The sequence below is a fragment of the Podarcis raffonei genome, chromosome 8, assembly GCF_027172205.1.
Source record: "Podarcis raffonei isolate rPodRaf1 chromosome 8, rPodRaf1.pri, whole genome shotgun sequence".
NCBI classification, from domain to species: Eukaryota; Metazoa; Chordata; class Lepidosauria; order Squamata; family Lacertidae; genus Podarcis; species Podarcis raffonei.
The window spans coordinates 62,322,726-62,347,782 of NC_070609.1; the positions used below are offsets into that span (position 1 = coordinate 62,322,726).

The 25,057-nt window shown below is 42.5% G+C and overlaps 2 protein-coding genes across 2 annotated transcripts in view; one reads left to right on the forward strand and one right to left on the reverse strand.

Annotated features, from left to right (window-relative positions):
• Window positions 1-3,318: 3,318 nt before the first annotated feature.
• CEP89 (centrosomal protein 89) overlaps window positions 3,319-25,057 on the reverse strand; it is a 52,910-nt gene continuing 31,171 nt past the window's right edge. The window contains exons 18-19 of the mRNA XM_053400360.1: window positions 15,011-15,180; window positions 3,319-5,548 (exon numbers count right to left, since the gene is read on the reverse strand). Of these exons, the coding sequence (XP_053256335.1) occupies window positions 5,308-5,548; window positions 15,011-15,180 (411 nt within the window). The 3' untranslated portion in view covers window positions 3,319-5,307. The remainder of the gene's footprint in view (window positions 5,549-15,010; window positions 15,181-25,057) is intronic.
• Window positions 15,215-25,043, forward strand: LOC128419535 (E3 ubiquitin-protein ligase RNF182-like). The gene is made up of 2 exons (XM_053400349.1): window positions 15,215-15,324; window positions 23,297-25,043. The coding sequence occupies exon 2, from the start codon at window positions 23,313-23,315 to the stop codon at window positions 24,036-24,038; it is 726 nt and encodes a 241-aa protein (XP_053256324.1). The 5' UTR covers window positions 15,215-15,324; window positions 23,297-23,312; the 3' UTR covers window positions 24,039-25,043.

Here is a 25,057-nt window from a genome sequence, read left to right on the forward strand (position 1 = left end):
CTCTTTATCATGATTCATCTTTAATCTCAAGTGGTGTCAGTGACTCTGATATTTTTTTTTGCTCTTTAAAGTCCAATTAACCACTTGAACAAATCAGTAGTTTAAGCGCATACAGCACTGCAAATCTACTGGGGCTTTTTCATACATTTGTATTGATTTCAGTACAACTGAAGGACTAGCAGGCTCAACACTCTGTATTACATGCCTTTAATATTCATTGTTCTCTCTGAGGACACGGCCTGACAATGACAGCTATGCAACTTCCCATCCTTTAAAATAAAACAATGCTTTATTGCAACAAATTTAATGCTGGGGGGGGGATACATATTTGACAAACAAGCAAAGGCCTTGATATTACACAGCCAAGGTAATACAGTACTTATAAAATTGAACATTTATCCAAATGTTGACATATAAAAAACAGTTAAAAAGTGGTTAGGAGAGAGGGGGGCTGCAAGTTTAAAGGCAGAAAGCCAAACCATTGATCCATTTTGGCATCTTGCTATGATTCAAGTGCAAAAATTTCTATGGCCTGAAATGCACACTTGTATGTACAGTAACATGTCTCTCCCACTCAACATTACCAAGTCTCTATTTTATCCTAATGGATAAAATGTGCAGCCATTGTCAAAGACCTAAACGAAGCAAGAACCCACAAGAACCCAATTTATTTGGTTACTACACATTGGCACATGTGTGGGAGGAGCTTAAGGCCATTTGGGCTTCATCTTAAACACACTCAGGTCAGAGTTAAGTCCAATTGAAATCATCAGGGCTTATTTCTGAGTAGCCATGCATAGGATTGTGCTGTCAATGCTGCAAACTATCAATTTTTGTGTGACAGATGTTAAGGTGGTATCCACAAGCGATATGAAGATGTTCTGAAAATGGTGCCCTGGTTTCACAACTTTCTGCAGCAAGGAGTTAACCAGATGAGGTCCTGGCATGTGGGCTAATGATTTAGTGTTAACACTCTCTCTTACAAGGTTCTCCATATAAAACATGATTAGAAGGGAACACACAAGCCAGATATAAGGGCAAACTATGGTGTGCAGAAAAGAGGAAGCAGGTACCTGAACCAGCATGAGACAGAACGTGAACACAAGCACCAATGGATGTATACCATTTATAGGGGTGGTATTTAACTAAGTTAAATAGTCCCACTGAAAATTAACATGACCCAGTTAGGTCAGAATTTGTCACTTGCACTTGCAGCTTGTATGTATAAGGCACAGTTAAACATCTGTTTATGGTCTGTTGGAAAATAGGGACTGAGTTGTCAAAGATGGCAGCAAGCTCCAAGATGCTTGTGAGAATGACCAGGCTAAAAGCCCAAGAATCAAACTAAACTATTGGGAAATGGCGCTCCGTCCCATTTGACCAATGTAAGACCACAGCCAATGCCATTGGATCATACATCATACTGAGTGCTGATTTAAAAATGCTTTAGGGGTGACAATTATCCAAAAGGGAAATACAGTGGTACCTCGGGTTAAGAACTTAATTTGTTCTGGAGATCCATTCTTAACCTGAAACTGTTCTTAACCTGAGGTACCACTTTAGCTAACAGGGCCTCCCACCACCTCAGCGCTGCTGCTACACAATTTCTGTTCTCATCCTGAAGGAAAGTTCTTAACCCGAGGTACTATTTCTGGGTTAGTGGAATCTGTAACCTGAAGTGTCTGTAACCTGAAGCGTCTGTAACCCGAGGTACCACTGTATAAGATTTGGGGGGGGGGAGGCTGTAACTTCAGAAATTGAAGGTTGTGCTGTCTGTCCGGGGGTGGGGGGCGAGATCCAAGAGCAGCTGTTGTTTCAAGAGCTTTTATTAGAACCAACTAAAATATAACTAGGCCTAGGTGATTAGCAAGATGGTTTTTTTTTTTTAAAAAAAAACCTCTCTCCCTGGTTCTAGGATAACACGCCAGATAATACTGCTGTTTTAGGATATCATAGTTCGGGACCTTTCATATAAAACCATTCAAATGTATACATAAAAGCCAAACTCTGAGTTCTATTTTGGTTGTGTAGTGGCCTGTTTTTGTAAGAATGAAGGACAAATGCTTTAGACTAATTAAAAGGCTTCTAAATAAGCAAAATCTAGTTTAATTATTGAAATTATATTGTTCACCAACCTCTCAGTCTTAAGGAGGATGGTTGCATATGAAATTGATCATTTGTCAGGGCAAAACACCTGGCCGGACCTTCCTGCACTCTTTGAAGTTTGGCAGCATCAATTATTGTCTTCTAAGACCTGAAGGTAGAGTTAGGAATCTCCAGACTGTCTCATTCCTTTTCATTCCCTTTCCTCTTCTTGGATGGGTTTGTTACCTTACCAACTACCCAAGAGACCAATAATGTTGTGTACATCTAGTAGATGTTTCCAGGATTAGTCAGTACTTTAGGTTTTGCTACCGAAACTGTTAGGGCTGCGGTGGTACTGTGGTCTAAACCACTGAGCCTTGGGCTTGCCGATCAAAAGGTCTGTGGTTCGAATCCCCACGACGGGGTGAGCTCCAGCTGCTCGGGCCAAGCTCCTGCCAACCTAGCAGTTCAAAAGCACACCCAAAAGTGCAAGTAGATTAATAGGGTGGGAAGGTAAACGGTGTTTCCATGCACTGCTCTAGTGTCAGTGTTCTGTTGCGCCAGAAGCGGCTTAGTCATGCTGGCCACATGACCCGGAAAAACTGTCAGCGGAGTGGACAAACACCGGCTCCCTTGGCCTATAAAGCAAGATGAGCACCGCAACCCCAGAGTTGTTTGTGACTGGAATTAACTGTCAGGGGTCCCTTTACCTTTACCTAAACTGTTACACCTGTGCACAGAAGTAGTCAACAGAGGGGCCATCAAAGCTTTCAATGTCCATTGGTAGCTAACAGACCTAACTAAACATTACACACAAACCCCAATGGTATTTCCCCTCTAAAAAGAAAAAGGAGCTTTGGTAAGGGATGATTTGCAGCACAGAAGGAAAGTGTTTTTGTATGTACTTAACTCTTCTCTGTCCATTGCTTCTCTGCTCCAAATTACCCTATCCAAGCCCCTTCTCACCTCATGAGGTTCCCCAAACATTTGCAAGGATACACAACCATTTCACCCCTGCCATCTCTCTCTCTCTCCCCCCCTCTCTGTTGTTTTATTATCTTTTTAACTTACATTTATACTAAAGGAACTAATCTTTGCAAATAAAAATGCTTGATTATAGGCAATATGCCATGTAACTGAAAATCTCTTAAACAATCTCCTAAACAGTAGTGGAGAAAATTAATATGTATGAACCCGCTCAGCAAGCAAAGAATTCCAATTTTTAAAATGATGTACTGCTCCCAAGTTTGTCTTTCCTTTATTGAAGGCCTTCAAGCTTCTGACCACAACTACTGATGCACATAATTTCTCTGATGTAACAGGCATTGCAAGTTGCACATTCAAAACCTCAACAGTGATTCTTTCATCAAGGTTGGGTTTACTATAACTGTCTCACAAGCTCTTCCATGATATGCTAAGGTCGGGATGGGCAATTTGTGGCCCTCCAGATGTTGATGGACTCAAACTCCCATCAGTCCCAGCCGAAAGAATCAGTGGTCCCAATGAGGGAGTTGGGACTCCAACAACATACAGGTTCCCCATCCCTGTATTAAGGACCCTTAGAGAGTTTCGTTGTGAGAACATTCTTGTTAATTCTTTTCTCCTAATTATTGATTGTGTGATGTTTAGGTTTTTATTTCAAAAGAAAATTTCATATAGAAAAGAAAAAAGACATCGCAAGCCAAGTCTCCCACTTTGTCTCCAGCTGCTCTGAGAGACGGCCTCACACTACTAGAAATTCGGTTAAGCTCTTTGATAAAAGGATTAGGTGTTAAAATGGGTGAGTCACTCTCTTTTCCTTTTGTCCCTACCTTTATATAAGCTTGGCTAAATCAGGCCCAGGCCGGCAATAATGGCTCCCAATTCCAAATTTAGTGCAAACAGCTCTAAGCAGCAGCTTGGGCTGCATTATGGTTTACTTTGGTTTGAATAGCTAGATGGCTTATTGGCAAAAAGGCTAATTTCAAGTTTCTATTTAAAAAAAACAAACCCAAACGTTGCAGCTTATAACAGTGTGACCAGTATTTAAAAACACAAATTCTGTGAACATAAAACAACGCAAATTTTAAAAAGAATTTGCATTCTTTTATTTCAGCTGCATGGCTTTTTCAGGATATAGAGATCTTTTTAATTATTATTATTATTTGGTCACAAACTGAGAAGAAAGTAGTGGAAATGAGATATATTGGGCTGCTTGCATTTGGTGAATTATAGTGCGCTGTAATTTCTGGTGGGGGGGGGCAGTGGTCTTGCTGCTGCTGCAAGTGCAAACAGACTAGAGAGATCAGTGGAGGCAACACAAGAACAGTGATGTTCTTGCTACTTAGCACATCTCCCACAGAGGACTTGTCCCTCCCATTTCCTTTTAACTGTTAACATCACTGGCAATGCAATACTAAGCATGTTCACTTGGAAGCATGTCAGTCTGTACTCAGCGAGGCTTATTTCCAAGGCAGGGTTCATAGTATTGGAGCCTGGGAGAAAAAGTCCCAACGTTCCAATAGAGATAGCAGATAACATTTAAGCTATAGGAATATCTGCCCCATCCTCATAATTAGGAGCCCCACGGGAACACATTTTCTTTTCTTAGGGTGTTTCCAGATGAACACCTCCCTCCTTAGATGACTCAGTCATTTGATCTTCCGCTGTGAGGTACACATGAAATTGCACTGACTTTCCACATGGCAAAGGATACCCCACTTTTTGTGTATGATCATCCTATTAGGAGGCATGATATTGTTGCATGTACAGGGAAGAGGGTACGATTTACCTAGCCATCACCAACTTAAGAAACTCTGCCCCCCATAATTCTTTTAAAAATCATGCTTCTGTCTCTGCCTAATGACATCATAATGTGGGTGCTTTAAAAAACTTAAATGCATGAGCAGTGCCAATTCCACCACGAACTCCCATCTGCAAGCACTTTTAGTATCTAGCAGAAAGTGTCAAAATGTGTTTGGTACTTTTTTAATTTTTGCAACTGTTAAGAGCTAGAAACATTTGGATTTTGAAGACTCTACCGGCCATATTTCTATGGTACAATGCAAATCCCTGCCATGGTGATTTCTAAAATCCCCAAATAGTACCAAAGGGAATATCAGCTTCTTTTGAAAGAGCAACTTGAATACAATGCCAACTGTATTCTGATTAAACTGCTTTGGTCTTCATGTTTGTTTCTTTCAGACCTATTCTCCTCTGAAAAAGGAAGGAGTGTCTGTGTTCTTAACATGCAGGTTCCAGTTGACTCTGAGTTTTCGCAGGCAAGAGAAGCTCCACATCACAGTAGCTAAAACCGTACCCAGCCAGCAGGTCTTTCTGAGAAATGTCAGCTAAATCTGATTCATAAGCTTTGACAGGACTCTGTGTGTTCCTCTTCTCTAGAGATTTATGCAAGAGTTCCTTCATCCTCCTGTTTTCTTTGGTGGTTGATTCCCAAATTATTTCAAGTTCACTTTCCACTTCCCTAGGAAGAAAAATGAAAATGGATTTGCAAGTTTCAGATGCTTTGCCTTTTTTGAGAGTATTTTTAAGGTGAACTACCCAGCCAGTACAGAAAGAACAATTAAATTTATTTTTGTACCTGGAATGTTGTCTAGAGAACACCATGTGCACAGAACAGAAAGAGTAATCAGAGGATCTCTGGCATATAATTCAATCAAATGTACTTGTTTAACCAGTTTTTATGGGTGTCTAGTTCTGAAAGCATCAGAAAAGGTAACCCTAAAATCCTGGGCCCCTTATTGGTGATGTCATGGTTCAAAACAGGACTACAAATTCTCCTCTAAGGCTGTTGTGGGTAGATCTGGCTGCCTGAGTCACACACAGTGGATTGGGACAGAGGATCTTTTCAATTTCAGCCATTTTCACACTGCATAGTCCTTTCCACTACTTTAGGCTCCTCCAATGTTGTGCTGCGAAAGTCCCCTGCCAAAAATATTGGACACCTGTGGCCAGTCAGAGTGGACAATGGTCTGGCTCAATATAAGGCTGCTTCAGATGTCTGAACTATTTCATAGCTGCTTTATATTGTTGATGAAAAGTCTCTTTGCTACAAAATACTGAGATGGAGTCATGTTTAGATAAGGTTAAGCTCAGTTTGAGGATGGCAGTGCCCCCTGTAAGAGTGCTGGGGCTATTCAGATGGCCCACCCTCGTGGATGGATGGAACTGGATGTGTTCCTAAATGCGCTAGGGAATTTTCCAATGGAGAAAGTGGTAGATCACCTGTATAATTTGTATGTAAAAGCATTATGACACCAGTGGCTGCATTTTCAATCCCTTTCCTAACAATACCTAGCATGGAATTTGCCCTTTTATTTATGACACATTTTGTCAGCCACTGCCTTGAATTTCTCCTCTTACCCTTAATATTTTCTCATCCTACTGCTGGACATTCACAGCTTTATTTTTAACCTGTTAAACCCAAAGGAATTTAGGACTGTTTTCCAATTGGAAATAACTGGTATCCGCAGTGGTACCTCATAGCATATTTCTGCAAATTTCATTGTGTTTCACACTTTGTACTGAATTTTTTTTCCTGTGAAATACGTAACGGAAGTTGTGAATGTGGCTGAAGGGTGAGATATAGGGTCAAAAGCAACCGGTCAAAACAATCCTGTTTCCTGTGAAGGTTTTCTAGGTCATATTGCATTTCTTTTGACAGGAATCCCATCAGAAGGAGCTCAGCATGTGGCAATTTTTAGGGGTTGGTCTGGTCTCAAGAGTATTGCAATAATGTCCTTTGCAAGAACAACAAAAATCCTCAACAACAGAAAATCTGAATCACAATAATAACATACACCTATATGCTGCTCCCATAACTGAATATAGCAGAGATACAGCCCATGAAACCTCGAAGAGGTACTTTTTTGCTGCAGAGCTTAGTAGACACCTCTCTGTTCTGGTGCCATGGTGGTCAGTCAGTTTAGAGATAGTCATGTCAACAAATGAGGAATGACAGCCTTTATTTGTATCTCAAAAAGCCGCTCCACTTCAAAGTATATTCCTTAATCAATCAGGGCAGGATCCAGAACCTGTTAAGTGATTTGGTGCCATCTCCCTTCCTACTGGCACCTGCACTTCCTGTGATTTTATCAGATCTAATTTTTAGTGGATCATCTTATGGTTAAAGAGAAAACATGTTCAATGCTCTTTTGGTCTTCAAATCTGTCTCTGCTCCATAAATCATTCAAGCAAACTTTCCCGCAAAGCAGTCAGAAATCTGCTTATGTCCTTTCCCAGCTTGTAAATCTTGCATTCGCTTGTCCTGGTTCAACCTCTTGGCCAAGGAATGTCCTAAGAGGGCAAGAGGGACCCATTTCAGCCTGTCTACCTTGTGGTTTTTGACATCATGATAAAGGGAGGAAGATGGCAGAAAAGTAAGTTATGCAAATTAAGTATACAATTTATTCTGGGCACAGATTTTTAAGTTTTCTTGGCAAAAAAAGGTCTACACAAACTGCACCACTGTTGCATTTGCTCCATGTCCTGCTCAAGCTCTACATGTCAGAAACCAAATATACTATAAGAACAAAGAAGTATAAGAACAAAGAAACAGTGGGGTCACTCAGAGGAGAAGATGGTGAAATGCAAACATGGGACACAGAAAGGACTGAACTCCTCAATGCCTTCTTTGCCTCAAGTCTTCTCCGATAAAGAAAACAATGCCCGACCTGAAGAATTTGGAGCAAATGATTCAGCAGAGGAAACACAGCCCAGAATAACTAAGGAGATAGTACAAGAATACTTGGCTAGTCTAGATGTATTCAAGTCTCCAGGGCCAGATGAACTACATCCAAGAGTATTAAAAGAACTGGCAGATGTGATCTCAGAACCACTGGCAGTCATCTTTGAGAATTCCTGGAGAACAGGCGAAGTCCCGGCAGACTGGAGGAGGGCAAATGTTGTCCCTATTTTCAAAAAGGGGAAAAGAGAGGACCCAAATAATTACCGCCCAGTCAGTCTGACATCAATACCAGGGAAGATTCTGGAGCAGATCATTAAGCAAACAGTATGTGAGCACCTAGAAAGGAATGCTGTGATCACCAATAGTCAGCATGGATTTCTGAAAAATAAGTCATGTCAGACTAACCTGATCTCGTTTTTTGACAGAATTACAAGCCTGGTAGATGAAGGGAACGCAGTGGATGTAGTCTACCTTGATTTCAGCAAGGCATTTGACAAGGTGCCCCATGATATTCTTGTAAAGAAGCTGGTAAAATGCGGTCTTGACTATGCTACCACTCAGTGGATTTGTAACTGGCTGACTGACCGAACCCAAAGGGTGCTCATCAATGGTTCCTCTTCATCCTGGAGAAGAGTGACTAGTGGGATGCCACAGGGTTCTGTCTTGGGCCCGGTCTTATTCAACATCTTTATCAATGACTTGGATGATGGACTCAAGGGCATCCTGATCAAATTTGCAGATGACACCAAACTGGGAGGGGTGGCTAACACCCCAGAGGACAGGATCACACTTCAAAACGACCTTGACAGATTAGAGAACTGGGCCAAAACAAACAAGATGAATTTTAACAGGGAGAAATGTAAAGTATTGCACTTGGGCAAAAAAAATGAGAGGCACAAATACAAGATGGGTGACACCTGGCTTGAGAGCAGTACATGTGAAAAGGATCTAGGAGTCTTGGTTGACCACAAACTTGACATGAGCCAACAGTGTGACGCGGCAGCTAAAAAAGCCAATGCAATTCTGGGCTGCATCAATAGGAGTATAGCATCTAGATCAAGGGAAGTAATAGTGCCACTGTATTCTGCTCTGGTCAGACCTCACCTGGAGTACTGTGTCCAGTTCTGGGCACCACAGTTCAAGAAGGACACTGACAAACTGGAACGTGTCCAGAGGAGGGCAACCAAAATGGTCAAAGGCCTGGAAACGATGCCTTATGAGGAACGGCTAAGGGAGCTGGGCATGTTTAGCCTGGAGAAGAGGAGGTTAAGGGGTGATATGATAGCCATGTTCAAATATATAAAAGGATGTCACATAGAGGAGGGAGAAAGGTTGTTTTCTGCTGCTCCAGAGAAGCGGACACGGAGCAATGGATCCAAACTACAAGAAAGAAGATTCCACCTAAACATTAGGAAGAACTTCCTGACAGTAAGAGCTGTTCGACAGTGGAATTTGCTGCCAAGGAGTGTGGTGGAGTCTCCCTCCTTGGAGGTCTTTAAGCAGAGGCTTGACAACCATATGTCAGGAGTGCTCTGATGGTGTTTCCTGCTTGGCAGGGGGTTGGACTCGACGGCCCTTGTGGTCTCTTCCAACTCTATGATTCTATGATTCTATCAAGAGCTTCACGGGACAGAGCTATGTATTACTGTAATGCTGATCCAAACCACCTTGAGGTTTTTTCTACAATCAAGTGGCATATACATTTTTTGAAATAAATAATGAATGTTAATTTTGTTGGGCTATAGGTTAGAACACGTTTATTTCATTTAGGAAGGTATTTGTATTCCTCAATTTCTGTTCTACTGAGGGAACCTCCAAGGCATCTAACAACACTTTTCTTTTTATCAAATATTTTACATAAATACACACACACACACACACACACACACACAGAGTAATAAAAATATTTTACTATGTTTTTATATATGCTGAAAGCCACCCAGAGTGGCTGGGGAAACCCAGCCAGATAGGTGGGGTATAAATAATAAAATTATGATTATAAATTTATGATTATTATTTTTAAAGTATCTAATGAAATCAGAACAGCATAAAAATATGAATCTCAAAAGAAAGCAAAAATTAACTGTCCTATACCAATGTCCTGGAGTGCTGACATGCCATCAAAGGAGGAGACATCCACACCTTTTGGTATAAGGAATTCCAGGGTTGCACACTGGGGAACACCCACCCAGGAGGGGGCAAGGTCAAGGGGCAGGGGGAACACAGTGCAAATGCACTGGCAGGAATACCAGGTTCGCTCCCCCAGTACATTTGCTTCACACCTAACCCTGCTGCCTTGCCTGCCCTTCCTAGTATGTAACAGCGACCCACCTGCCAAGAAGCAAGGGCAGCAGCAGCTCTGCCTCACCTGGCATGCCACTTCTGGGTAGGACACAGAGAAGGGTTTCCCCTCAAAGGTCTCAAACTCTATATGGTTTTAAAGATGATAACCAATACTTCCCATCAAGCTTGGAAGTGGATTGGGAGCCAATTCTTCCGGGTGCAGGGCTGAGCACACATGATCAAAAAGGACAGCTCCAGCTAGGATGCCTTCCCTGCCATATTTTGCACCAGCTGCAGCTTTCAAAAGGCAGCCCCACAAAGGGTGTGCTGAAGCAGGAGACCAATCTGGCTGTGACTAAGGCAGGTGGGCCAGTGGCCAGAGCTGGCTTCTCCAGGAGGCAGTGCAGACCAAAGTGAGCAAGGACACTGCTGGCCACAGTAGCCACCTGATGATAATCCAGGAGGGACACTGGATCCAGGAAATCTCTATGAACCTGATTCTTCAAGGGGAGTGCAACCCCATTCAAAACATACCCACCTTTGCTTTTCCATTGGCCAAAGCACTTCCATCTTGAACTGAGTCTGTTTATTCTCCCACAGCCACGCTGATCCTGATCTTAGGCACTGGTTCAGTCATTAAGTGGGCATTGGTACTGCCATTTAGGAAAGGGAGCAAATAAGGCTTCATCTGAGGGAGCACTTTATCAAATATGGTGGTGTATGGAGCTGTGAAATTTTACATCACTCGAAGGATGAGCCTAAAAGTCTAAAAGCTTCCCTCACCGAGGCCCCCAGAATTTGACATGTTTATTTCAAAGCTGCTTAGCACAGTGGGTTTTTGGTTTGGTTTTGTTGTTTTGGTCTTTCTACTGCATTTGCAGTGATGACTGCAAAAGGCTGCTCTTTTCCTCACTCATTACATGTGTACTGAGCAAAACACAACTGCTGCTCCCAATGGAGTGAAGGGCAAATGGGGGAGGCAGAGCAGGCAAGGAAGAAGGGGTGGGGGGGAGAAGAGACATGAATTGAGTTTTCCCATGTCCAAAACCATGCTATCATTCAGGATTTAAGGTGCTATTTTCCCCTTATTTTTTCACAGAATAAATGAGATTTAATGATCATGCTGTAGCATTTCTCAGATTGCTTCACTGCGAGTGGAGACAAAATGAGATTCCCCTAGTAGAAGCTCAAAACAAGAATGCCAGCTTTCAGGTGCCCCACGTGCTCTTTGGAATAGAAAAGACACAGTCGTGTGCCTTAGGGATTCTTGAGTCTGCTTGTACAAGTGATATTCTGGAGAGTTGCTATAAAGCAAAAAATAATATCCTCAACATCCAAAAGTAAACACTGCCTCCTGAGCATTTCAAGGGTTCCTGCTAAAGCTCACTATCTTTCAGCTTTTTGGGAACCCACCCCTCAGTGTCAGCCTCTGACCTGCAAATGATTAGCTGTCATTCCTGCACTGCAGGAAGTTGGACTAGATGACCATTGAACTCTACCATTCAATGATTCTAAGTTCAGCCTCTCTAGGTTTTTGTGCTCCATGACTTCACCTGCCATTGTTCCCCAAGGAAGTCCTGGTATTACGTATAAAAGAAAGGAAATACTGCAAGACTCCCTCTGCAAAGTGGGTGATTCATATTGAAAACTGGATGGCGGGCTTCATCAGTTGTCGTGGCGAAATCTTACGCGCAACACTTTAAGGGTTTTAATAAAATAAACATGCCATTCACACAGCCTATTACTTTCAGTTGGGTATAGCGCTAAGATTAAATGTGTCAGTGAAATTTCTATCTACTGGGAACAATTTTGCAGGCCACAAATTTTCTCCTTGAGCGGCGCTGGTGGAAATGAATCTGCATCAGGACATTATTTGCCCAGCACTGCCGATTCTGGTTGCCAAGCTACAGAAGATTAGTGACAAGAAGCCCACCCCTAAGTCCTTGGTCTGCTTTTCTTCTGACCGGGGTGGGGGGTAGAGTGGGAGGAGGAGGAGAGAGATCCAGAACAACCTTTCAAATGACAGCTTTGTTCAGGGACTGGCTGCACTACAAGACAAAATTATATTTACTCCTTAAAGCGCTTCTGGATTTTGAGAGAACTGAAAGCAGAATGCAACCAGAATGGAAGGAATCTGGCTAAACTAAAGGAGCCCAGCATTCAGGAAGCGTAGGGAAAACATATGCAAAGCATTTTAGCTTCCTGAACTGTAACATTGCTTGTCTGCATAGCTAAGCTGACGTCCCATGGTCACTGGCCAGAATGATTAACCCAGCTATACATCTGTCCCATCCAATCCAGATGTTTGTTAAAACTGACCTAGAATAAGAGAGACATCACAGCAGGAAAGCATCTCTTTGAGGGCAAGGCAAAAGCTGCATTTGCCTTTCACCAGCTACAAGCACTGCTCATCTTCCAGAATGTCAGTAAAAACTTTCTGACAGTAAGAGCTGTTCAACAGACTCCCTCGGGGGGTGGACTCTCCTTCCTTGGAGGTTTTTAAGCAGAGTTTGGATGGCCACCTGTCATGTATGATTTAGCTGAGATACCTGCATTGCAGGGGGTTGGACTAGATGGCCCTCGGGGTCTCTCCCAACTCTACAATTATACGATTCAATGATTCTAAGACTTGGCAACCAACTGCAAAACACTCAGCAACTCTGCTGCTGTTGGTGACAATAACAAGGGACAAAGTGCTGCTGTTTAGAACTACTTCCCACAACTGCATTTTCCTCTGCCGCAGTGGACTGCTAAATCAAAGTGTGGGCAATTATTTTAGCTTTATGGAGTTGTATCCAACAGACTAAAAGCAGCCCCACTGAAGTAAAGGGACCCAAGTGAGTCATGTCCATTCATTTCAATGTGTCTCCTCTGAGCAGAACGAATACTGGATACAACCCATTGTGATGGCAGTGCTTCATAAAGCTTGGACTAGTATATTACTAGCCTTTGCTGTTTGAGGTGGGAAGCGTGAGGGGTGGGTGGGTGTGCTCTCTGGAGTGACAGGTAAGAGAAGAGAAATGGTTCTAAGGGGTTGACATGTCTAACACTGCTCTAAGGGGGTGACATGTTGGGGAATGCCAGGACTAAAGATAAAAGAAAGGATTATTTTATTAACGTATTTATTATTTACAATTATACCCCACCTTTAGTCCAAGGAGCTCAAGGTGGTATACAAAATTTCCCCCTCCTTCCATTTATCCTCATAACAACAATGGGAGGCTGAGAGACAAGGACTGGCCCCCAAGGCTTCATGACCAAGTGGGGGATTTGAACCCTCCCAGGTCCAACACTCTAACTGCTATACCACACTGCCTCTCACATTGGTGGACAGGTGTTCTCCCCTCCTAGATACATACATATTGTCAAGCTGTATGAAGCAACACAGGCTATATGCACAATAGAATGTTTATGTTAGATCAAAACTATGGTTTGGAACATGGTGGCAGCAGGACCTTCCCTTCCACACACCTGAACCACAGGGAAACCTGGCTGTATTCACCACATCTTTAGTTCTCCAGATATGCAAGCAGTCCCAGGTTAGAGTATCTGGTTCCGTAGCATTGTTTGATGCTAAGCTGGTGCTTTCAAAACACATTTATTCAATCATTTATATGCTACCTTTCAGCCTTCAAAGGGACTCCTAAAGTGGCTTAGGTCATTACTAAAAGGAAATGTTTTTTAAAGCAAAAGAAGAAGCACAGTCCGCCTGGAAGTTATTCCCAAGAGGAAGTTTTCCTTGCACCCTTTCTAAATAGACAGCTGGTTGGAGGATGCCGTGTGGATTTCCTGCCTACGGAAGCAATCCTGTGCCCAAGAATCTGCTGTAAAGTTACACCAGACCCAAGCCCTGTTCAGCAGCAGGCTTTTGCAGAAAGAACTCAATCGCACAATGGCAAATTTAGCTGCACAACAAACCCACTTAAAAAAAGAAGACTTTTTACAGCAAGGAAAGTGATAGTTAAGAACCAATTGATGGGGAGTCCTATATCCTCTGCAGAAACAAATCAGGATGAATGCTCAATAAAGAGAGGACATTGTATAACCTCTGTCCAAGCTTTCTGCAATCTGGAGGTGCTCTAAGACATGTCACGTGTGAATTGATACACCAGTCACTGCAGCACGGGGACTATGCACAGAGAGCACATACACACTTTGCCGAAAAATTCAGAAGTTATCTGACCACGCTACTTATCCTCTACTGGGAGTTGATAACTGACACAGATGGCATACAGCTTGAGTTCCAGGCTGGATTATTTTATCTCACAATGGCTGAGATGATCTGCAAAATAACTGCCTAATTATCTGTCTCCTGTATTGTTTCAGTGCTGCTACAAGGAACCATCTCTGAACCCTTCCCATCGCTAACACGAGAAGAAGGACTCCTTATAGGTTGTCTCGACACGGAGAATCATCTTCCAGCCAAGACCTATTCAACTGTTTATTCCCTTTTTTGTGATTAGAAACCTCCAGATCCACGAAATATTCATTTTGCCAAGTGCTCTTAACTGACTGCCCTCATTTCCTGTCTGTCAGAAAAATGTCAGCCTGGGACTTCATCAGTCCTCACTGGAAGACGTTATTAAATCAATGAGCATGTGACCAGTGATTCACTTTGGAGAGAATTATTGAAAGCTCAATTCAAGTCAATAGCTTCTGCGTGTTTGCTTTCCTTCAGCAAAAGGCAGTACAGCTGCCAGGAGGATTTTTAAGGTTGGCTGACAGGCAACGATTTCCTTCAAGGATTTGTAGGTTGGGGGCTTAGAGAGGGAGGAGGAGGGAGAGGGGGATGGGGGAGCTGACAGAGTCAGTTGAGAGGAGGAGATTTTCAACCCAGCAGCTAGGCAGGGAAGTGAATACAGCCAGAGCACGCCAGAGGGGGCTCTTAGGCAGAGCATGTCCTGCTCCTTTACCAGTCGGGGCTAATGAGTTTGTTTAAGGCTTTGGCTGCCTTACCTTTTCTGCTGCAGCACTTCGTCAAGGGTTTCCTGCTTCTCTTGCAGCAGCCGCTGGAGGTGCCTCATCTCACGCTGGTACTGAGCAGCCTTCCCTGCAAATTCCTTCTCTTGCTCCGATGCTTTGAGGCTGATGTCTCCCAGCTTTCCGGCAGCCGTCTTTTTATACACCTGTGAGAGTTGGAGCAGAGCCCAGTTAGAATCAGCGCCGGGGTTGCAAGCCAGCTGACGGGAACTCAACTGGCGGGAAGATGGTTTTCTCCCACAGGGGCTTCATCCTGAAACCAGAGGTGCTTTGTTCAAAGAACAAATTGGGTAGGTTGGAAATGACCTGGTCCTTCCTTCAAGCATTTATACTGCATGCACTTTCTACAGCATACAGCAAAAGGTGTCACTGCATAGGTCTACTGTGCTATTTTAATGCCTCCCTTTGGAGAAAGGTCTTTATAAAACAGGTCTTAAATCCAAATATGTTTGACTCATCAGGAAGCCAAGCTGGACTTTAAGCACATGTTGCTTATAGACAAGTTTAATAATTTGGTTTTAATTGTCAACGTATCACTGTAAGGCTGGGAAGAGATGCTACTGGGTGGCATGTATGTTCATTAATCCTTTCATCTTGGAAAAACAACTCAGCTGCCTTATAATTGCTTTGGGTGCCTTGAAGCTGTGTATCCTTTCACTGAAGCACTGGAATGCAACACGTTTCTCCCTGCTTTTGCTGAGAAAATGCATTGTTTAGAAAAGCAAGGCATTATTTAGAAAGCATTAGTTCTTTTTTGAAACAGTGAATTTTACTTCTGAATCGCAAAATGGCTAAGCATGCAAAAAGCAATGCTAAGTGAACGTGAAGGAGGAAAAAATATTTCATCTTAGATAAAAAGTTTCATTCTGATTATTACTTTACACGAAACCTTTTATCTGCCTATATTTAAAAGGTCTCAGCTTTGTGGATACCTTAACCTTTTCTTCTGGATGAGCCTGATGTTAATGCTAGCCAATTTCAGATTTATTAGTGTGAAGATCAAAACTACACCCTTGCCTCAGGTCTTCAAGATCTGAAAAATTATCCAGCAGACTTGGAAAAGCACCGTTTCCAATTCAAGTCTTTGTACTAATAGTCATGTCTAAAAGTAGAGCAGGAATTAAAAGGAAAACAAGTTGCCTGGGGAAAGAATTAAGCTAGGGTGTTGTGGGAGTTCATCCTATATAAATTCAAGCATGTTCAATTGCATCAATATTTAAATGGATGGAAATGGTATATGGAAGCTTTTCTACTTGTGTTAAAGATAATGGTTTAGCACAAACAGGGCGCAGTACTGCAGAGGAACCCAACTTGTTGTCTCCAGATGTTGCTGTACTACAACTCCCACCATCCCTGACCACTAGCCACGTTGTTGGGGACTGATGGGATTTGGAGTCCAACAGCACCTGAAGGGACACTGGCTGTCCTGCAGAGTTGAGCACTGGGTGCTTGCCTGTTGGATGAACTCAGAAAACTGTCACCTGAGATTTTAAGAAGACTGAACTTTATGGGAGGGACCACAGCTCAGGGGTAGAGCACATGCACTGTATCTGCAGAAGGTCTCAGGTTCAAGCTCTGGGGCCCCCAGTTTCAAAACACAGGGAAGCAGGCAGTAGAAAAGGCTTCTGCCTGAGACTGAGAGTTGTTGCCAGTCAGGGTAGGCAGTACTGGACTAGATAGGTCAGTAGAAGGGCCTGGTAACGGACAGCTCCCTGTGTTCTTACTTAAAGCAGTAAACATTTGGAAATCAGGTTGTGACTCTGAACCAGTGTGCCACACTTTATATAAACGACAACCCTTTCCTTTTCACAGGATGTATCTAAAGTAGCAAAAAAAAGTTTGAATTTTTACATATAAATTCTTCCATTTATTTTAAACTCATCCATTCTGAGAGCACCAAACAACAAACTTACCTGCCCAATGGATATGTTTTAGTTATAGTTTACACTGCAGTTGTATTGTTTTATTGGTTTGGGTTTTTTTAGTGTGTTTTCTTTCTTTATTACTTTATCGGCTGCCAATCTTACACTGTGTCAGTTTGCTTCTTTGAAGTGTATAATATGGTTTTGACAGATGTGATTTTTTTCCTTTTCTTTTAATGGTATAAAGGGCGGGGGGAGAAAAGGCACCAATGAAGAAATAAAAAGAGAGAAGAACCCGAAAGGTGCACTAAAATAGAGTTTATCCAGTCCAGCAAATTTCACTTCCAATCTTTTCTCAAGGGAACTGGTAAAACCCTACATATTTGCTATGTGTTCTACTGCAAAATTATTCCCGTCCATATAATTTGTTTATTCCTATTATCATTACATTTATATCTTGCTTTTGCTTCAAGGACCTGAAGTGGTTTCCCCCCCTTCCCCATTTTACCATTGCTACAATCCTGTGAGGTAGGTTAAGCTAAGAGGCAGTGGTCAGAACAACCCAATAAGCTTCGTGGCTGAGTGGGGATTTGAACCCTCATCTTCCATGTCCTAGTCCAACACTCTAACCACTACACCACGCTGTAGGTAATCCTATAGGTAACTGATCTCCCCTTCCCAATGTAAAATTCTATGAAACAGAACAAAGCTTTTATCTCTTGGCTTAGGTTTCTCTTGCAGGCGAGAATGGAACTGAAGAAAACAAGGAATGCAGCCATTTTTACTACATCTACATATGGTCTTGACATTTTAAATATTGATGCATTTATATAAATAGGGATCCCACTTTCTTCAAAGTGCTCCCTAGGCTGAGGCTCTTTGGAGTCTTCCATCCCCTTCAGTTATGTTGTCTTTATAAAGCAGCAACAGCTCTAGAACTTTTAAAGGGGGGAAATGGATAAGCATGGGGAGTTTTGTCTAAAACTGTGTGTACAACTGGAGAACTCCAAAGCACAGAATTCTGAACAGGGGAACTGCTTCAATCATACCTCTGGAACAGGTGGTTGCCTGGGTTCCTCCCCCCCAGACCCGCTTTCAACTGTCAAGCTTGGTAAATATACCTAGACCTTCACAGAATTGAAAGGTGCATCACAAGTGAAAGCAGGATGGCACTCCCTAATGGAAACCTGTTATATTGGGAGTGGGGTGGGAGGTTGAATCATGCTCCATTTTATCACCTAGACACAAGCAGCTGCCTAAAATCCTCAAAACCAGAAATATAAATGAAATTGTACCTGGCCATTTCCCAAATAAGAGCAAAACTTGGAAACAATGAAAAGAAAAAGCTACAAGCAGTGACATGCAAACTTCAAAGAGAGGTTGCCATATTAATCAGTAGTAGCAAAAGCAGGAAAGAGACTAATCCATTTTTAATGGAATAATTTTCCATTGAGTAGAATCTAGCGCCACCACCTTTATTGGTATGCTACTTTGCTGCAATGGTGTTCAAGGTGGCTCACGATATACCAAATGAATTATATATATATATATATATATATATATATATATATATATATATATATATGAGAAAAAAACAATCCTATTGGTCTTCAAGGTGCCACAACATCTTTGATGCTTTTACCAGTGAAGTGGATTATTTGCTCTTCTTGAGTGGTACAGAAGAAAGCGAACATCCAGAGCTTCCCAAGAAAGACGTTTTCTGTTCCTTTAAAAATACTAAATTCACTGAGAAACAACATAACTTGCTAACTATAATTGCAGACAGGTTCATTTTGTTTTCTCTGTGTTAAGATTGCTCAAGTGTAGGCAATTTGTCCCTGGGGATGGGATTATCGGAGGAAGGTATTAGAACTGGAGATGGTCTCTTCTGACAATCTGAACACAAAGGGGACTGGAAGATAAGGGAGAAGGCATTCTTCTTTCAGATAATTAGGAACATGACAGCAGAAGACTTTAAAAGGTCAATACCTGCAGTCTGAATTGTGTCTGGAAACTGACTGGTAATAAATGCCGTTGTTTCAAGACTAGCGTAGTATGAGACCTCAGTCTTGGAAAGTATTCCAGCTGCTGCATTTTGGACCACCTGAAGTTTATGGAAAGTCTTCAAGAAAGTGTCACAGAGCATACTGCAGCAAATTAATCAAGAGGTCACCGTGGCATCTTCTTGACCGTTCAGCAAGGCACACCTCCCACATCCAGATCTAGATCTGAGGGATATAGCCTTCAGCCAAGGACCCCAAAGTGCAAACATGAAGGTGGTACATTCACCTGGGGGGAAAGGCCAGGTTGGTAGCATGACTTAGTGCCATTCATTTCAATGGGTCTACTCTGAATAGAACAAGATGGGATAGACTAGTTCTACCCAATCCAGACCCTCGGTCTTAATACTGCTTGCTAATCTCAGAGGCTGATGCTGCATAGCTCTGTTGCCTTTTGTGCCTGATGAGGACTTTGGGGTCTGAACACACCTTGTGGTTCCCAATTTAAATGCAGGAGATCTCCGATAATAACTTTGCATTTGGTACTCTGTGGTGTGTGTGTGTGCTTGTGTGTGCACACACATGAGCATCTGTGGTGGGGGCTATAGTCATAAAGGAAAAGTAGCAGGTAGGTAAAGGGCTCAGCACATTCCTCATGCCTATTGCTTCTTCCTGTGCATCACACCCTCAGGATGCCACTCTGATTTATTCCATATGTTTTTAAACGGCTCTTCAGCAGATAAGTGTCCTAGGGAGACTTACATAAAACCAAGGAAAGCACTAAAAATGTGTGTCAATAAACAGAACAGCGCCAAGCAAATCACTGCTACTGTGAAGAGAACCATGGCTACGAACTAAGTCATTGCTTGTAAGTTCAGCATGAAACTCACAGAGTTTCAGAGTTGGAAGGGTCCCAAAGGGTCATCTAATTCAACTCCCCCTGCAATGCATTTTGGAAAATGACCGTCCAAGCAGTATACTACACAAGGTAGTATTAAACACAAGACGGTACTTGTAGTGGTTGCTAGACTGGTTTACGCTTGTCCCTGGAAATGGTGCCTTCCCCTGCCCAACACTGTGAGGAGGATGCAATGAACTAGGTATGGGGCTATTTAAATGCACCACTGGCCTTGCCTCCAGTTCAAAAGGTCTTTTCAGGCAACACATCAGACTTTTTCTAAGTAACAAAGAAAACATTTTCCTAAACTCTCCTGCCATTTCCCCCACTACTCCTCCGTGCCTCTCCAAGGAATGTCTTATGACATCGCTTTAAAAGAACAAAACAAAAAACCCTCTTGTTATAATTAACACAGGCAGGTTTGTCAACCTGAACATTTCGTCTGCTTGCGACGGCTGTCTATTCCTTTCATGTTTCATGTCTGCAACAGGAAAGGGACAAAATGAATTAGAGCATGCACAAGGGTCAGAGAGGGAGTGGGTGAGAGAGAATATTTGTTGGGAGGAATAGGGGAATAATACTTGAGCATACCTGCTTCAGTGGGCAGAGGTGGCCCAGCTCTAGCATACTACTTATCTAGAAGCATTTCAGTCTGTTTTTTGTTCTAACAGAAGACCCACACCAGAAAGTGGACAGGGAAAGTCCAGCCCTCTTAATCAGCAGTGTTCAACATCACCCATCATAGCATCCTTCTGGAGCTGTCTTGCTGGGATGGGACATCTAACTGCAGTGATTTGAATTGTTCCTGAAGGGCCAATCTCAGAAGGCGGTGCTGGGAGACTGCTGCTCCACCCATTGGTCTTTAACTTGTGGGTGACTGCAAGAGTCTCCTATGCTATTTAGCGTCTACATGAATCACTGGGTGAGGTTGTCCAGAGAGGAGGAGGATACCGTCAGTATGCTAGTGATGCACAAGTCTCTTTCCTTTCCATCTAAACCCAGGGTGGCTGAGGTTCTGACCCAGTACCTGAAATCAGTGATGACTTGGATGTAGATGAACAAACTGAAATTAATCCAGGTAAGACAGAGGTGGGAGAAGAGCTGATCTAGGATTAAGTGTAGTGCCTAATTTGGATGGAGTTGCAACCCCATCCCACCCCAGTTAAGGATCAGGTTTGTAGCTTGGAAGAGCTGCCGTATGCCAAAGTGTGATGGTGGCCATGAAGACTTGAGTAATGTAGGCTAGTACCCTAGCTATGCCCTATTATGATGGACAAGACCTGGCAGCTGATCACACAGACCAAGATTTGGGGGGGGGGGCTGGTTTTGAGAGAAGTCAACTTGTCTTCTTCATCGCAGTTCCTACATTGGAGGGAGTCAGCTTAGGCCAACCCTACAATTCTATGATGGCTTATTTTTCAACTTCCAATGAAAAACTTGTTAATTTCAGGGTGCTCTTGAGTTAAGCAATAATGGAATAACATTCTGAGATGTTTGTTGGTTATCTTTCATATGATGAGATTACTTTCCTGTTCTCTGGCTTCTTGAATGTTTGGTTTGGGCTTTTAATGTTTGTAAAGCTCAGCAGCAGCAACCACCACAACCAGCAAACAATGTGTTTTAATATTGTTGAAGGCCTCCTTGGGGAGTCCCTGAGGGAAAGAGAGACTGAATACAAATATTTTACCTAATTAACTGCTTACTTTGTTGACATGGAATTAAATCTACTTAAAAAGCATTCCCACCCGCCATCCAGGTGAATATGTTAAAGTATTTCACAGCAGACAGAGATAATTTGGTAACTGAGGAACTTAATGCCTGCTATTTACACTCTTATGAATGCTTTCCAAGGAGCAATGGTTAAAGAGAAGTTGTGTTTGGACATGCTGCTATCATAACTATTTTTTGGAAGAATCACATGAAAAAGCACGCTCTCTGTTTCTAGTGTTGGAGCCTGCTCTGCTCCACCATGTTTGTGAAAGAGTGCGCAGGGTGGACCCACCAGAGAATAAGTCAGAAACCAAGACCATTTAGGAGACCTGATGGTTAAGATAAAGATGCAAATGAAACTGTCTCCTAATAAAAATGCCGTTGTTGTTATTGTTGTTGTTGTCCTTGCCTGTTCCCATTAAAATTCCATCACTGCTGCATGGCAACGTGAGGGTGATGAGCCAAGACTGAGCCAGCTCTGCTTATTAGGAAATGTGAACAGAAACAAATCCCCTATTCAGGCAAAACAGACAAAACTGTGAAATGTACTGTCGCACTTATTTACCCATCAAATCCTTAAGAGTTTCACAACCACACATTCTTATTAATCAAAGAAATGCCATGGGAAACCTATATTCAATGGTGTTGTTTTCCCCCTAAAGGTTAAGTAATACCTTTGCTGAATAATTTCAAATGCACAGCACCACCAAATGAGCTACTATTAAGTTTCCCTCCCTCTGTAAGCTAAGAAACAGAGTGCAACATTACAAGAGCATCCGTGCATGATAAGAAGATTCGTCTCCAATGCAAATCAAACTCTAAATGCTTGTCAAGGTTGGATTGTAGCAACTGTTATACAAGTTTCTGAGTTACATCCTCAACTGAAAGCCAAACGTTTTCCAGCCAACTTGCTTTTTTCCCATGTTGATAAGCTGCAGTAACTAAATATTCCAGATGAGTAATTGCTCCTTAATGTTAACAGATCAACCGTATGTAAGTTTGCACAGAAGCACTACTGAATTTAATGAGACTTACTCCCAATAGCACACAGGATCTGAGTGTACTGCAGACACTTTTTCCCACAGGTGCCATCCCAAGGCAGTTCAGAAAAGGAATTAGAGAAGGGGAAGAGGAAGAACTAATCTTCAAGAGGGGAAGTAAATTTAGAGCAGAGGAATGGGGGCTGCTGGGTATACTTGCCCCAGGCCTTGGAATCATATCTAGGCCCTGATGGGGAAGATGGCATGATGCAGTGGACAGAGTGCTTCACAGCATGCAGACACATGGGTTCAAATCCTATAAGACCCCAAAGCTCACTGGGTAATATTGGGCTCCCTCAATTTAACTATGTGAGGTAGTTCTGTTCAGATATTCAAGAAAATGTCTAATACATTCTACAGTCTGTGGGGTGGTGAAGCAATTTCCTCTAGGATGGAAAGTAGGATATAAAACAAAACAAAACAGATTCAGTGGATATTTGGGGAAATTATACAAAACTGAAAACCAGAGACTCCTAATCGGAAGAGGTAATTACATTTAACTACTGCTACCAGTTTTAACTATTGTTATTGTATTTGCTTTTTTCTGTTGGTAAAGAATATACTCTATGATAGGCTTCCCCAACCTGATGCCCTCAAAATGGTTTGGACTGCAGGTCCCAATAACTCCAACCAACATGGTCAAATGTTGGGGATGGTGGGAGTTTTTGACCAGGTTGGGAAAGGCTGCTCTAGGAACAACTACCAAAAGGGCATAATTTAAAGTTGAAACTCACTGCTATTATCTTTTACAGCCTGCCTAATTTAAAGATGAATCATTCTCAAACAGAGGGAGAAGAAAAAGTACCGAACGATGAGCTGGAATGCAAAATCTGTTACCAGAAGTTTAACATCCAGAGCCGCAAACCCAAAATCTTGGACTGCCTTCACAGAGTGTGTGCGAAATGCCTGACAAAAATCCTCCATGTGGGAGATGGCTCCCATTGCATTTGCTGCCCCTTCTGCCGCCACAAGACAGAGCTGCAGGAAGAGGAAGTGGAGGGCCTTCCTGACGACGCAAATATCATGTCCAAACTCATGACAAAAGACAAAACAGCATGGAGCTCGGACTGCAAAGAAGTTGTCTTGACGCCAAAGAACTTGGCTTCCTCCAGTCCTTCTCATGGGTCATCAAATTGTTTGGTGATTACCATCATGGAAGTGCAGAGAGACTCCACAAGGACGCCAAGCCAGAACACCCTCTCGGATTACTACACAGATCACAGCCTTGATTCAGCATCTGTGAACTCTCACAGCCACCTGGATCAAGATCTTTTCTCTAAGCTCTGTAACCATGTCCCTAGAATACTGGTGTGGCTGCTTGGATTTTTCTATTTTGGTTCTTTGCCACTTGGAATCTATTTATTGGTGATTCAGAAAGTGACCCTTGGAATTGTCTGTGTCAGTCTCGTGCCATCCAGTCTAACTGTGTGTCTTGTGTATGGCTTCTGTCAATGCCTTTGCCAAGGAATGTGTGACTGTTCCTCTAGAAACTAACATTTTTTTAAACTGAATTTTGGATATTGGCACTATAGACCTTCAAATGTATAGGCTATTTAAAGCCTACCATGGATTTTTTCTTTTTTAAAAAAAATATCAGTAGCCAAATATGAGACATCTATATTTAGATGTTCCTAACATTCCATCCCACTCTCCCAATAGGTAGCCATACTTTAGTGTGACCAACGAACAAAACCCAGAGGGGTTAATGGCTTTGACAGAGTTCTCCAGGGCAAAGTTGTAGGATCCCATAAGGGATACATCTGATAGAAGGCAAAATTCTTTATCTCACTAGAGGCTATTTAGCTTCCATCATAATGTCCACAATCCTGACAGGGCCAAGCATCACTGAGAGGCCCCCAGGAGAATAGTGTCCCTCCCTACACCTCTTAGAGGTTGTGGAGGCAAAAGAGTATTCCACCCCCAGCACTTTTTCCACCCCAGAAGTCCAGCTTTTGAGGGAAAAGAGAGGAAGGTATTTCTTTTTTGCTTCCTCGGAGGCTGGAGACTAAATTTGGCTTATGAAAGAGGGGACAGCATTTGGAAGGAGAGATATGGCCTTGCTTCTTGTTCTGCTTTGACAAGGGCTTCAACAATGGAAAGTAAGCAGAGGAAGAGGAAAGTGAAGGAGAATAGCAGGACTGGGAAAGGACCGGCACTATCACGCTATCTCCCCTGTCAAGCTAGATGATCCTGTAGCTAGGATGAAATAAAAATGCAGATCTGAAGAACAGACTAGGTGAAATGGTATTGCCAATCTATTCTTCAACCTGTCTAGAATTTGTGTATTTTGAGACAGGGATGCCAAATCAAAAATGATGGAACTAGGGTATGTATACTTATATAAAAGGCTATGAAGCTGGGATGGTCTGAAATGAGATCTGTTTTATTGCATGGATTCTCCTGTTCTGGAATAATGTTCCTTTACTTTAAACAGAGATTTGGCAACTTTTCTGCTAGAACATACTGTTACATTTTTTTAAGCCATTGTAATTACCGGTACAGGTCGTAAATTA